The 13624-nt window shown below is 53.8% G+C and overlaps 1 protein-coding gene across 3 annotated transcripts in view; it reads right to left on the bottom strand.

Annotated features, from left to right (window-relative positions):
• The window catches only part of SCUBE3 (signal peptide, CUB domain and EGF like domain containing 3), a 29092-nt gene extending 15993 nt beyond the window's left edge, over positions 1 to 13099 (bottom strand). For 2 of the 3 annotated variants that reach the window (XM_048925690.1, XM_048925688.1), the window contains exons 1-4: positions 12539 to 13099; positions 4426 to 4548; positions 3498 to 3623; positions 682 to 816 (exon numbers count right to left, since the gene is read on the bottom strand). In XM_048925690.1, the coding sequence (XP_048781647.1) occupies positions 682 to 816; positions 3498 to 3623; positions 4426 to 4548; positions 12539 to 12623 (469 nt within the window). In that variant the 5' untranslated portion in view covers positions 12624 to 13099. The remainder of the gene's footprint in view (positions 1 to 681; positions 817 to 3497; positions 3624 to 4425; positions 4549 to 12538) is intronic. The other variant, XM_048925689.1, reaches the window with a different exon arrangement.
• Positions 13100 to 13624: the final 525 nt, after the last annotated feature.

Genomic DNA, 13624 nt, shown 5'->3' on the forward strand with positions numbered 1-13624 from the left:
ATACCCCAGGGAGCACAAGGGATCAGCACAGCTGGGAAGGAGGAAAGTGAAACCCATGCAGCCGTTTTGCCAAGTGGCAGAGATAAAAATCAGCAGAGATGCAAAAACAAAACAAAACAAAAAGAAAAAACCCTCTCTCTCATTTCCTCATATTTTGGCGAAGAGCTCGCTCCAGACGGCAGCAATTTAGAGCTGATATTGAGACAGAAGGATTGGTGCTGCGCAAGACCTGGCAGGAAAGGATGCGTCTCGCAGAGCAGCGCGGGGAGCTCCGGGTACCTTTTGTTTAATAAAAGGCTCTGGCCACGAGATTAGCGTCCTCCATTTGGTATTATTGAGCTCGATTAAGGGGCCTGCAAGGGTTTTGCTCTGGGATGTTTATTAGCCCTGCAGTGTCCTCTCGCCGTGTGCTTGTGCCAAGTTTGCTTTTAAATTCGCAGCGCTCCCAGCGCCGAGGGGGGTCAGGAAGCAGCACCAGAGCTGTGCACTGTGCAGGGCTGAGTGTGGGAGCCCAGCAACCACTCCTGCAACAACCACCCCCCAGTCACCACCCCAAGCAAAAAGTGACACTGCTCCTTGTGACCGGATCTGAGCGATATATCTGAGGTTATCCCACAGCCCCAAAGTGGGGTCCCACCTTGGAGGTGGACAGTCAGGGCTCAGGGGCTGCCAAGCACTGACCTTCAGGGCGCTGGATGCACGTGTGCTGGTTGTCACTGAGGAAGAAGCCCTCCCGGCAGAAGCACTCATAGCTGCCCATCATGTTGACGCAGGTCTGCTGGCAGCCGCCGTTGCCCTCTGAGCACTCATCCAGGTCTGCAAAGGGAAGGAGATGGAGGTGAGAGTGGTTCTGCAGCACCGAATGGAGCGGGACGGGAACGTGCTGTGCAGCAAACAGTTTCTGCTTTGCATCCTTTGTCCCCCAGCTAGAAGAAAGGGCGCTGCTGAGTGCTGCAGGGGATGAAGCCAAGGCACATCCAGGGGTGGATATCAGAGGCCACACAGCTTCTCCAGGAGCAAAAAATGCGGTGGCCCCATTTTGCAGATGAGAACACCAACCCACAGAGAAAGGGGTTCTCCTTGTCCCAGATCCCTGGGCAGACTGTGCCCCTCTGTCTGCTGCTGGTGGGGAAGCGCCTGGACTTCATTATGGGGAACCCTAGCCCAGAGCAGGGACAATTACTTCTAAGGAGACTCAAATGCCCTGCAGCATCCCAGCTTGGGAAGGAGGCAGAGATGAAAACCTCAGCCTGAGTGCTGCAGGATCAGTGCCACAGCCCCACATTGCTGTGTCCCTGTCCTCTGCGGGCTCATAGTCCACGTGGGGGCACAGGGCTTGACCAAACTCCTTGCTTTTGGGATGAATACACCTCGAGCACTGCACTTTGCTGCTGCAGTCCAGGGATGCTCAGAGCAGGGCTGAGCCCTGGCTGTGAGCCGTCGCCAAGCAGTGGCACCGCCTGAGGCCTCTGGAGGACAAACCAGGACATCCCATGCGATGACAGAGGGCTCCCAGCTTCCCCCAGGGCTTGTCCCAGCCAAGCACCGTCCTGCAGATGCCAGCAACTCTCCTCAAATCCCCTGTTTATAACAAGGGCTTAACGTCTTGCGACGTCTCCTTCAAGGTCTACACAAAAATGAGGAGGCAGCTGTTCCAAACCGAGGGCTGAAACGAGACCCCGCCGCTCTAATACCTATTTTATGAAATGTAATGGAGGCAGGCAGGAGCCAGAAGGCCCCGTATCAGGACGAGGGCTTGAATTCCTGTCCTGGTTCAAAAGGTCACCCAAGGAGGGGATGCTCAGTGGCTGCTGCACACCCCAACCCAGCAATGACCCATCAGCACCTGGCAGGAGCTGGACCTCTCCCGCAGCTCTCCCTGGGAATGGCTGAGGGTTATTTGGTGCATAGAGCACGGGCTCCTGGGTCCTCCTCTCCATTTGGGCACTCCTAAGCCTAGGCAGAATGCTTGCTTTGCTTTGCTTCTGCCTTCCTGTCAAATGGGGGTGAGAAAAGCATGCCTATGGTTGGGGTGGATGAGGGTAGGGAAAACCCCCTGGGCCTCATCCCTGCAGAGAAAAAAAAATAATAATAATTTAAGAAAAAGAGGGTATCAACATCGTCCTCTGCAGAATGGGCTCCAAAGGGTAAATTTGTGCTGTCCTGGAAGCAAAGAAGCATGGATGAGATGCTTCATTGGGATGAGCTGTGGAAGGGCTGCAGGGATGCAGGGCTGCCCCGCGCCCGCTGCTCCCCTCCCACCCTGCTCTGTAAACACATGACGTCTGTGGCTCGCCGAGCCCAGCTTCCCTTTCTTCTCCTTGGGCTCATCCTCCCCATGGTGGGGAAGGCAGGGCCGCCCGCCTGCGCTCCCTCCAGCTGTGTAAATCTCCCCCTTCACCGAGGAGCCTGCAAAGTTCCCGGTGATGGCAGTTAATGCGAAGCGTATGTGTCCAGAATCCCTTTCCCTTCCTCCCTCTAATGATGAGCTCATTAATGACCGCGCTGCAGACACTAATTAGCAAATAGCACGCCGCAGTCCGGGGTGGGGGAGGTGGGCGGCCGGGTGCCCCTGCGGGCGCTGCGGAAGGAAGGGGGCGTTGGGATGCGGGCAGCGCGGCTGCACTGAGGATTCGGCCGTGCCGCAGCCGGATGGAGCTCAGGGCAGCGCGAGGATGCGCAGCTCTCCGTAGGCAGATGCTGGGTTTGTCTTGGCCTCAGGATTATTTACCCAGTCCTTTCGCCGGCTCACATCTCCACCGTATTTGCTCTTAACTCATCTATTTTGGCAGGTGCAGGGCTGACCTCAAGCACGAGCGCCCAGGAGAGCCCTGCAGGCTGGTCCTGCCTCCGGCAGCACAGCAGCACGCGCTGCTTCCATCCATTGGCCCCAAACCCAGCAGTGGGGAAGGCCTCCAGTTCCACCTTGCCCAAACATATGGATGATCCCTATCCAGTTTTGTCCCGGCACCCAAGCATCCCCATCGTGCAATGGGAAGCAATGCCATCCCCATCCCTGGAGAGCTGTCGCTGCACAAAACATCTCCGGTGCCTCTGCTGTCAGCAGCTCTCCCAGACACCACACCTGAAATATGCAGCTCGCAGATTATCTGCTTTCAGCACCAGCCTGGAATGGAGGCTGTTTGCATTGCCGCTCCTTAGGGCTATGCAAACCAGTGGGATTGTGGCAGGTGCAAGGATGAGGCTTGCAGGATGGAGTGAAGTGCACAGGGGTCTTGGCCCTCTGCAAGCACAGAGGGAAAAAACAGGGCTGTGCCTGCTTTATCTGCATACTAGCTTCCCATTCACATGCAAGCTGTTGGTGCTTGCACACTCTTAAGTCTGCTGGGTTTGAGCTCTTTGCAGGCTGCCATTACCTTGGTTTCTTGGCAAAAGCAAAAATGCTGAGGCCATTTAAACAGCAGCTTCAGCTAGCAGCAAACCTTGGCACAACAAACCCTACCACAAAGCCATCCCTGAGCCAGCCCAGCACTCACCCAGGCAGTTGTGGCCATCGTGTGCCAGGCGGAAGCCATCGTAGCAGGTGCAGCGGTAGTTCCCAGGGATGTTGACACACTCGTGGACGCAGCCTGCGTTGTCCTCCCGTTCACATTCATCCACATCTGCAGAGAAAGGAGGGCAGGGAGCTGCAGGGAGCATGGCTCTGCTGTGTGCCCCAGTTCCAGCCTGGTCCCTGCCCCAGCTCAGGTGTCACCCTGTGGTCCCTGCTGCTGCTCGCCAGCTCCTGCTGCATCCCTGCACTGCTGCAGGAGCAGAGCCCCACCTGCACCCTTGAGTAATGATCAGCTCTGTGTGCAGCCATCCCTCCTGCTGCAAAATCCCAGCCAAAGGCTGCTCCCCTGCTCTGTACCCAAAAGGTGATGCATGGGAAGGGTATGGCTTCACCTGCCCACACGGAGGTACTTCAAGTCTCAGAACACAGCAGTGCTCTACTGACTGTCCTTCCTGGAGGAAAGCCCCCTCACGAGCCCAGGAACCATTTGGGATTTCCTGAGGGCAGCATGTTTGTGTGCTACCTGAGCTAGGATCTTGCTTTTGTTCCATCACTATTTGTACTCCTCCCGATTCAGGAAGTTTTCTCCTGCCCAGTTCCTGCCTCCTTTCCCTGCTGCATTTGGACACATACATGCTCAAGCTTCTCATGTTTTACCTACTGACCTAATTCTGTAGCTTCTGGGCTGCAAACACTGCAGGAAGAAAGCCTGGATTTGTTGCAAACAAAGCCCAGCTGACCCTCCAGGGCTGGAGCAGCACCACTCTTTGCAAACACGGCTATTTGCAGAGCAGTATCACCACATCATGTTGGTTTGTGTCTAAGAAAAGGTTTGTAGTGGGCTGGGGTGGCTCAGCATCCCTCACTGGTGCCTGGGGCTCATTGGAGGGGCTCCCGCAGCACATCCTTACCTTTACAGTGCTTCCCATCACCGGTGTAGCCAGACTTGCAGATACACTTGTAGGACTTGGGTGTGTTCTGGCAGATGGCATCAATGTGACAGCTGTCAGTGCCCTCCACGCACTCGTCCACATCTGCAAGGGGGGAGGAGGTGATGGGAGCAAGAAGTACACAGACCCGTAGCAGCCACGCAGGCTTTCAAGCATCAAAACACAGAGTGGAGAAGAGGAAGGGAAGAATTCTGCTGCTTTGCTTTGCTCCCAATCACTGCACCCAGCCCAGTACAACTGGTGGTGGGTGTGCTCCAGAAAAGCATCATCTGTGCACCCTCTCTCCTTAAAGCTCCCCTGGGAGCCAGTGATCATTTCTCACAGCTGAGGGAAGCAGTGCTCAGACACCAGAAGTCCAGGCTGGAACCAGCCCAGCTAGAGGTGAAAGCCTCTGTCTCCAATTAGCAGTTTCCTGAGCCGACCAGTCACCCAGATAATCGTCACTGCTCTTTATTCTTAGGCATGGAGGAATGTGTGCAAATTAACAGGGACCACAATAAATAAACCTGAGAGCAGGAACCAGGGAGTGAGAACTGGGAAAAAACATCGCAGCTTCCTCAGGAGCACAGCCAAAAGCACAGCTACCCAAAGGCCCAACACCTCTGTGGGCATCCTCCATCCAAACAGTGGGGATGTACTTCACAGCATGGAGGGAATCATCACAGAGCTGTGGGATGGCTGGATTGAAAGGGACCTTAAAGATCATAGAACAATGGGGTTGTTGGGTTGGAAGGGACCTTAAAGATCACAGAACCATGGAATATTTGGGTTGGAAGGGATTTTAAAGATCATAGAACCACGGAGTGGTTGAGTTGCAAGGGACCTTAAAGATCAGAGAACCATGGAATGATTGGGTTGGAAGAGTCTTAAAAGATCATAGAACCATGGAGTGGTTGGGTTGGAAGGGACCTTAAAGATCAGAGAACCATGGGGTGATTGGGCTGGAAGCGACCTCATGGCCCCCTGAGCCCCACTCCTGCTGTGGGCTGGGTGCCCCTCACCAGCTCAGGCTGCCCAGGGCCCCATCTGTGGTCATGGGCACCTCCAGGGTTGGGGCACCCACAGTTCTGAGCAGAAGTGCCAGAGCCTCGCTGCCCTCTGATAAAAAAAAATTCTCCCCTAATATTCAGGAGTAAATCTCCCCTTTTAGTTCTAAATCATTTTCCCTTATCCTACCACCATCTGCCCATGTAAAAAGTCACTCTCCCTCCTGTCTACAAGCTCCTGGCCAGAGCATAAGACTCCAGGCAACAACCTCAGCAACACCCAAGGGCTCACTGTGGCAGGAGGCATGGGGAGCAGAGGTTTTAATAGCACAGAAGAAATGGAGAAGCCTTAGCTGTGTGGGGTGGAGGCTGTGTGGGAGCTGAGCATCATGCACGGGCTTGGGGACCTTCAGTGCATCCCACTCTGCCACATCCCATAGGAGGGATTTGGACCCCAAAAACCATGAGCCCAAGGCTGAGAAACTCCCAGCTGCCTTTAGAATCTGTCTCTCTGCAGTGCAAAGAATGCAGGCGCTCCGGGAGGTCCCTGAAGATGTGATGCATCCTGGCAAGCCAGCAGAGGCTGGGCAGCCCCAGAGGAATGCCGGGATGGAGGCCACGGCCACAGGAGCAAAGGGCTGAGCACTCTCCGGCCACCATGGGGTTTTTTTGCAGGGAGATGTGAGTCATCCTTGCACCAGGGGGGCAGCACGTGCCTGTGCATTGTATAAATATTTACAGCACGCATTCATATTTGTTGTTTGACATTAGCCATGGCCCGCGGCCACCAGCGCCTCCCTCGGGCCATTAATCACGGGCTGGGGGCTGACCCACCGCAGTGGGAGAGCTGTGGGGTGGTGTGGGGACAGGCACCCACTCTGCAACCCACAGGGACAGCCCTGGTGCCACCACAGGGTGAAGACCCCACACTGCACCCAATGCTGAGCCTCACTGCATCCATCCCCGCTGTCACCTCCCAGCCACGGCAAGGCGGGACGGGGATTGCTGTTGCTGGATGCCCCACTGGGCACCCCATAGACTCCAGGTGCCCACCTCAGCACTCGTGGTGCACACAGCTCTCAAATCAAAGAGATGTGGTTGGGATGCCCAACATTGCCCATTTGGCAGACTCAATAGAAACCACAGCCAACGAGTTCAAACCCAACACATTCACACCCAAACGCCTCAATCCCTATAGCTGGGGCCACTCACACTCACCAACAGCCAGGTGTGCCCACGGCAGGACAGGGGCTGATGTTCCGCAGCTCCCAAATCTGCCCCAGGTGGGGCTCATCAAATTACGACGAGTAACGGCCTTAACTGGCACCAGGAGAGGTTCAGCTTGGATATTAGGACAAATCCGTCACAGGGCGGTGATGCAGTGGCACAGTCTGCTCAGGGAGAGGTGGGGACCATGAAAAGGCTCAGAACTGCAGAGATGTGGCACTGAGGAACGTGGTTATGGGCACGGAGATGGGATGGGGTTGGACTGGCGATCTTTGTGGTCTTTTCCAACTGTAATGATTCCACAGTTCTATGAAATGTTGCAGATCTTTGAGTTTCAGGGGCACAGACGTGGGTGCAGCTCCTCTAGCATCTCTCATGCACAGAGAGGTGGTGCTTCCACTTTGCTCAGCAATAGATGAGCAAAACCTCCCATCGCCGTTCTCTGAAAGCTCCCCAAACACGAAGCATCCATTGCACACCACAGAGTTGAAATTTTCCCAGCATTTTGCCAGAAATCGCACTTTTTTAGATTTATTTTTCCTATTTTTTTCCCCCTTCTCTGCCCTCAAAGTCAACACAATGAACAATGCGTGTTGTGATGCTGAAAACAATGCCGTGGCTTTCCCTCTCACACATGTATGGGGTTTTTTTTCTATCTTCTTTTTTTTTCTTTTTTTTTCCATTCTGTAACTTCAAAACTCCTCTAACTTTGGAAAGATTACACAGCAGCAAAAGTACAAAAGAAAACATTATAAATTTGCCACTCTGTAATTTTTCCAAAGCTGGAGACATTCTGAAAGGTTACAGGATTAGAAAACGAGGGAAAAAAGGATAAAAAAGTGTGTGTGTGTGGGAAGCATGAATAAATACCCTCCTGGCCACTCCAGGAACCTTCCCATCCTGGCAGGGATCCTACCTTCAGAACACCGAAATCCTGGCTCCTAAGAAAGAGCATCTTTAAGAAACGATGGAGTAAAAATCAAGAAAAAAAAAAGCCTTCTGAAAAACCCAATTTTTGCATTCTTGTCAATGTAAGGAGCATTTCCCATGGAGCAACTTTGCTGTTGGGACACGCTTTCCTGTGGGAGATTTCCACCTCTGAAAATGCCCGTGGCACTGCTGCAGGTGCTTCCAGCAGCTGCAGAGATGCAAGGGATGAGATTTCCAAGCCAACAGGATGGGAGATTCAACAAAAAGCAATGCCAATATTCCAACTCCATCCGCAGCCACAAAGCCCTCGCTTGGGTTCATAGAATCATAGAATGGTCTGAGTTGGAAGAGATCCTCAAAGATCATCCAATCCAACTCCCCTGTCTTGATACAGGACACCCACAACTCAATCAGGGTGCTCCAGGCCCTGTCCAGTCTGGCCACGGACGTCTCCATGGATGGGGACATCCACCTCCTCTCTGGGCAGCCTGTTCCAGTAGACCTACAGCCACTACCGTAAAAAACCTTGTCCATATATCAACCCAAATTTCCCCTCTTCAAGTTTGAAACCATTTCCCCCTCGTGTTATTACAGAATCACAGAATCTCCAAGGTTGGAAAAGATGTCCAAGATTCCTTAGTCCAACTGTCCACCTACCACAAATGGTTCTCCACTACACCATGTCACTCAGTACCACATCTAAAGGTTTCTTGAACACATGAATTTCTTGATCCATGGGTCTGCCCCATGGCTCCAGATCTGGGAGGTCAAGTGCCAACCCCAGGCTGGGATTTGGGGTCAGCGCCTTCAATAATCCAAGCTGCCCTTTTTCAAACTCCAATGGGTGCACTATGCCCCAAATCCCCTGAACTGAGGGGTTTTGCACAAGGCAGATCTGCAATGAAGGTGCTACGGCCCATCCAGAGATGTACCCAAGGGCGCCCAGCTCCACCTCTGGATCCAGCCTCAATTTTGGGGCAAAGCCCATTGGGGCTTTGCCCATGCCCTTGGGGTCAGCAGCACAACGCTGAGGCTCTGCCCACAGCACAGCCCTGGAGGAGGTGGCAGCGCCCAGCGCGATGTTTTTTATTCCGTTGTGGGTGGGATTTTCCAGCGCTCGCTGTTGGGCCCCGTTCCGCTCCAGCTGCAGCTTTATTCTCCATTTCAAAGGCAGCCGAAGAAGGCAGACGGTTGCAACGCCACTGCCATTTCGAGAGCTCCCAGAGGACGGCTGCCCCGGCACCGCATCGCGCCCATGGGGATGCAGTGCTCGGAGGGGGGACGGCGCTGGGCGCCCTGGGGCATCCACACCAATGGATGTGTGCACGGCTCCACGTGCCTTCACAGCCCGTGCTGGGCTCTCCCCTCGCTTCCTTGTTAGAAATAATTACAGTAAAGATGCTTTCATCTGCAGGCAGACGGACTGAGTCAACGGAGATGAGCTAAGGTGGCAAAAACCCACTGGGAATTCCGAAACAAACAAAACCTTTTTCACTCTTCTCTCAGCGCTTCAGCGTTTCCTCTCAAATTGGTTTGATTCTTTGTTTTTCTATAGGCAGCCTGTCTGTATAGAGACACGTGTGTAGCTGTTGGCAGAGGCACGGAGTTTCCACTCGGCCTTAATGCCAAATTAAAGCGTTATAACTTCAGTAGCTCTTTTTACTGGGGTATTAATAACCACCTCAGACACCGCGGGGCACTTTATTAATCATTTGTTCGTGGGATGGGGTGGGCGCTGCGGGCACGTTGGCCAAAGATGCATCATCCAAACTGGGAATCCTAGCTCAGGTGCTCGGGGACGGGACGGGCACAGGGGTGGGGATGGGAGATGCAACTGTGGGCTGCGGTGTGCTATGGAGCAATGATGCTGGAGGAGCACAGAAAGGAAGGGAAAAGCATGGGCATGAGCTACAGAGAGGGGCTGAACGGCTCTCCCCATCCACCTGCACTTGGGTGGCTCTTCAGGGGTTGCTCCTGTTGCTCCTTCTGCTTATCGGCTGAGCAAGGCTCGCCTTCCAGAGCGTGCTTGTTTTGTGTTTGGGGAGCAACAATCACGGTGGGAAGCAGCCTCTCCAAATCACAGCCGTGAGACAGAGCAAACTTTATTTGCCATCCCAGGCTTCTCCTGAAGCCTCTCGGGGGACTTATAACGCTGGAAGTGAAGGTTAAGGTTATTCATGCATACTTTTTTCCTAAATGGATTACTCCGGTGCGACCGTCTGCGAAGGAAAAAATTTATATAAAAATAAGAGAAAAAAAATAAAACTCCCGAGCCGCTTGGAGACAGCCATACATCTCTGCACTGGAAGACTCGAGGTGTCTGAATATTTATACTCCCGTTGGCAGTTACAAAAAAACTCTTCTTCCCTCCTTCCCACCCCCCTCCCCTTTTTAATCTAAGTATGGGCATGTCAGACGCCCTCAGTCAAAGATCTCCTTTGAACTGCTGTATGTTGAAATGTTTACAGTTTTACATTTCATATTTCAGAGGGGCGGAGGGGACAGGCACAACAGTCACACACTGTGAATGCAGCAGAGGGAGGAAAGCAGAGGCCGAGGGGGAGGAGGTCCGGCGGAGATGGGAGGGGAATCCAACAGCATCTCCATGCTGCAGTTGGGAAATTTTGTACTCCTTACAAAATAATACATCCCCAGCAACGTGGGCTCTGCAGGTGCATCCCCACCAAAGCTGAGCCCCTCATGCAGGAGGTGCCAAGGCTGTGGAAGAGGCTGCAGCCTCTGTGGGACGTCTTTGTTTATGGGATGCTGCCAGAGAGGCAACGGGATAAGGATGTGCCCTTGTGCCTGTAGGTGAAGGGCTGGGTGCACAGCCCTGCTGAAAAACTGGGGAGCTGTGGGCACGGGGGAAGGAAGACAGCAGCATCCAAGCACTGGGGCTGCCAGGAGCTCCTCCTGCCTTGCATGGGTTTGTATCACCGCTTGAAAGCAATCCCAGTCCTAAGCTGACCCGCCAAACCCAGCACACACCAGTCCTCCATTGGGCACCGTGCAGAGCTGAGCTGAGCCCCCTCCCTCAGAGCTTTGCAAGGTAACGCAGCGCTGTGAAGGAGCCCTGCTTACATCACACCATTCTGCAGGAAAACCAACCCACCCTGCATGGGACAGCTGACACAAGCATGTGTGAGGGATACCACACAGCTGCACGCTGCACGTGGCACCGCATGGGGAAAGCACCAGGCGAGCTACCAGCACGGCAGTGAGGTGATGAGCTCCATCCTTGGGCACCATCACCCCAGAGCTTTCAGACCCATCCTCTCTCAGCACACCCTAGGCACGTGGCTTGCTGCTCGAGTTCAACGTTGGAGCGTGGAGAAAGCCAAGTGGTGTTGGGGGACACCCGAACACCCCAAACCCACGTGTCTCTCAGCCTCCTCCCGCTGCCTCCTGAGCCCCAGTGGGGTCCAAGGGTTCCTCCAGCCCTGCTCAGCTCAGCTCAAACTGGAGCTGGGAGCAGTACAGTATGGAGGAGCCCGCACTGCCCCGGGTGCGAAGCGGGCGGTGAGGATTTAGCTCACCTCTCTCCACCCCCTCTCCACCCCGCTCCTTCCCCGAAGGGATCTGTCAAGTCTCTGCACGATGGAATTTTACTTTGCTATTTTAATGCAATTCTGGCTCAGGCTTAAATGGAACTGGAAACCAAAAGGCCTTAATAAATAAATATTATGATAAGAAATGAAAGCAATGCATACACGAAAGATAATTTGGGGAGGGGGGGGGTGGGAAACGAAGCATTCCTTTCTGAGCTTAAATCGTGAAGCTTTACGCAGAGCTGGACGCCTTCTCAGCAAACCTTTGCCCTGGAAAATCTCCCCCATGCTTGTCCAGACCGAGAAGACTCCCATTGTTTTAGAACACTGAAGGCAGATAAGACAATAGCCTTGAAATTCCTCCTAACTTCGTCAGTGACAGGGCTCAGCTCGGCTAGTCCTATTGCCTGCACGAGGTCTTTAATTACACGCTGCGCTCCCATATTTCATTCACACACTATTTAATCTCACCCTATGCACAAACATGCAGCTACTACAATAGCGGGAGCCAGAGCTGGTTTGATAAACCCTGTGTGGATGGGACAAACAAAACAAAACACGGTGCAAACAACAGATCCTAACAGGATTGTGGTGAATGAGGGAAAAAAAGCCCCTTCGACCCGGTGGCATCGTGCACATAGGGCTGTGTGTGCTCGCGTGCGCACGCACCCCAGTGCATAGAGAAAAATCCAAGCTAAATATAGAGGTGCTATAGAAAAGCCTAAGATATAGATAGCCCGTATATAAAGCTATGTGTGTGCTGGGAGAAAGCCTGGCTGAAGCACGGGAGCGGAGGAGCAGAAACGCCTGAAGTCGATAGCGATGGGATGTGCCTCTCATTTGCAGGGACAGGAAAGCACAGAGCGTTTTTCAGCTCAGATCCATGAAGCTCTCTGCAGCACACTGCCCTGCTCGGGGCTATCACAGCATTTGGGGTGCTGTGTGTGTGGATGGAAAGCACAGCAACGTGGTGCTCCCACCTTCCAGCCCCGCTGCGCCTTCCCCATCCCCGGAGCGCCCTCACCCACATGGCATCACCCCTCTGCACACAGGCGAAGCCCCAAGACAGAAGAGCTTCCAAACTCCTTCAACCAGTGCAGTGATGGGTGAGCGCTGATTTCCTGCCTCTGCACCCCCTGCCCGGAGATAAAGAGTCCGAACACACGCAAAAAAAGCCAACAACCCTAAATGCAGATCATTAAAGAGTTCACAGAAAGACAACAATTAAAGGCAGCAGTGGGATATCTGCAAGCAGCGCTCAAATTCACCTCAACTAAGTTGTTACTGCTGCCCGTTTCACCAGCCTGTGTATAAAGCCCACATGTAACAGGAGGTCCGGCTGCCTGCACACACATCAAACAGATTTGGGAAGATTTCTCTTACCTTGACTGGCTTTATTTGCCAGCGTGATTCCAGAGTGGAGCAGAAGGGCAAGCATGCACAATCCAGCAATCTGCAACGCTCCCATTGCAATCCCCGCCTGCCTGCAGGAGCGGGGGCAAGAAGGGGGATTTCTCGTGCTTTAAAGGAAACAAGAGGCTGAGCATGCAAAGGGAAGGCAAGAGAAGGAAGGGGCTCTCCTTTTGCTGTGTGTGAGACAGAAGGAGGGAAGGGAACCGAAATGATGGAAAAAGCTGCTCTGGGTTCAGTGTGGGGCTCTTGGTGTTGCTAAAGAGGAGAGAGTGAGGGAAGGAGACCTAGGGCAGTTGGAAGAAAGTGGACTCTATCGCCCTCTCCCTGGCGGCTGCTCTGATCCCTTCTCCTTCTTCTCCTTCTTCTTCTTTTTGCTAAATAATCCCAGCCAATTCCAGTTCTGCAAGAGAGCAGCAGCAGCGGCGGCGGCGATGAAGGGGGGAAGCAGGCGCCTTGCACTGGTGCTGGGGACCTGAGAAAGGGGAGTGGAAAGGAGAGCCCCATCCAAGCAACGCCCTTTTTCTCCCAGCCTTTCTTTCTTTCTATTTGGCTTTAGCTACTCCTTCCCGGCTCCCCCCTCGCACCCCCAGGCTGGGCTCTGCCTGCAGGAATTTACAGTCTGCTCTGGAGGAGCAGGGCCAGTAGCCATGGAGACTGCTTCCCTGGGAGCAGGGAGGTCAGGCGCAGACCATGGGTGATCAATGCATCAATGCAAAGCCCCCCGCAACCCCCAGACCCACCCCGCGCCTTGCAGCCCCTTGGCCCGTAGGGCTCAGGGTGGTGTTGGTGGGGAGAGGGGGAGGCATCCGCCGTGGGAGGGAAAGAAAAGGGGAAGGAGAAATAAAAGTAGAGGGGGGAAAAGGGGGAAAAAAAAAGAAAAAAGAAAACAAGCACACAATAAAAGAAGGAGTTTGCAGATGCCACGACCTGCGGCACGGGGGCTCAGCGGCTGCGGGAATGGTTGGGCCGGTGGGAGAGCTCTGTGAGAGATGGGGAGGGAGGACTGGGAATAAGGGGGAGGGAAACACAGTGAGGAAAATGCGCTTTTCTGAGATA

The sequence above is a fragment of the Lagopus muta genome, chromosome 24, assembly GCF_023343835.1.
Source record: "Lagopus muta isolate bLagMut1 chromosome 24, bLagMut1 primary, whole genome shotgun sequence".
Lineage (NCBI taxonomy): Eukaryota > Metazoa > Chordata > Aves > Galliformes > Phasianidae > Lagopus > Lagopus muta.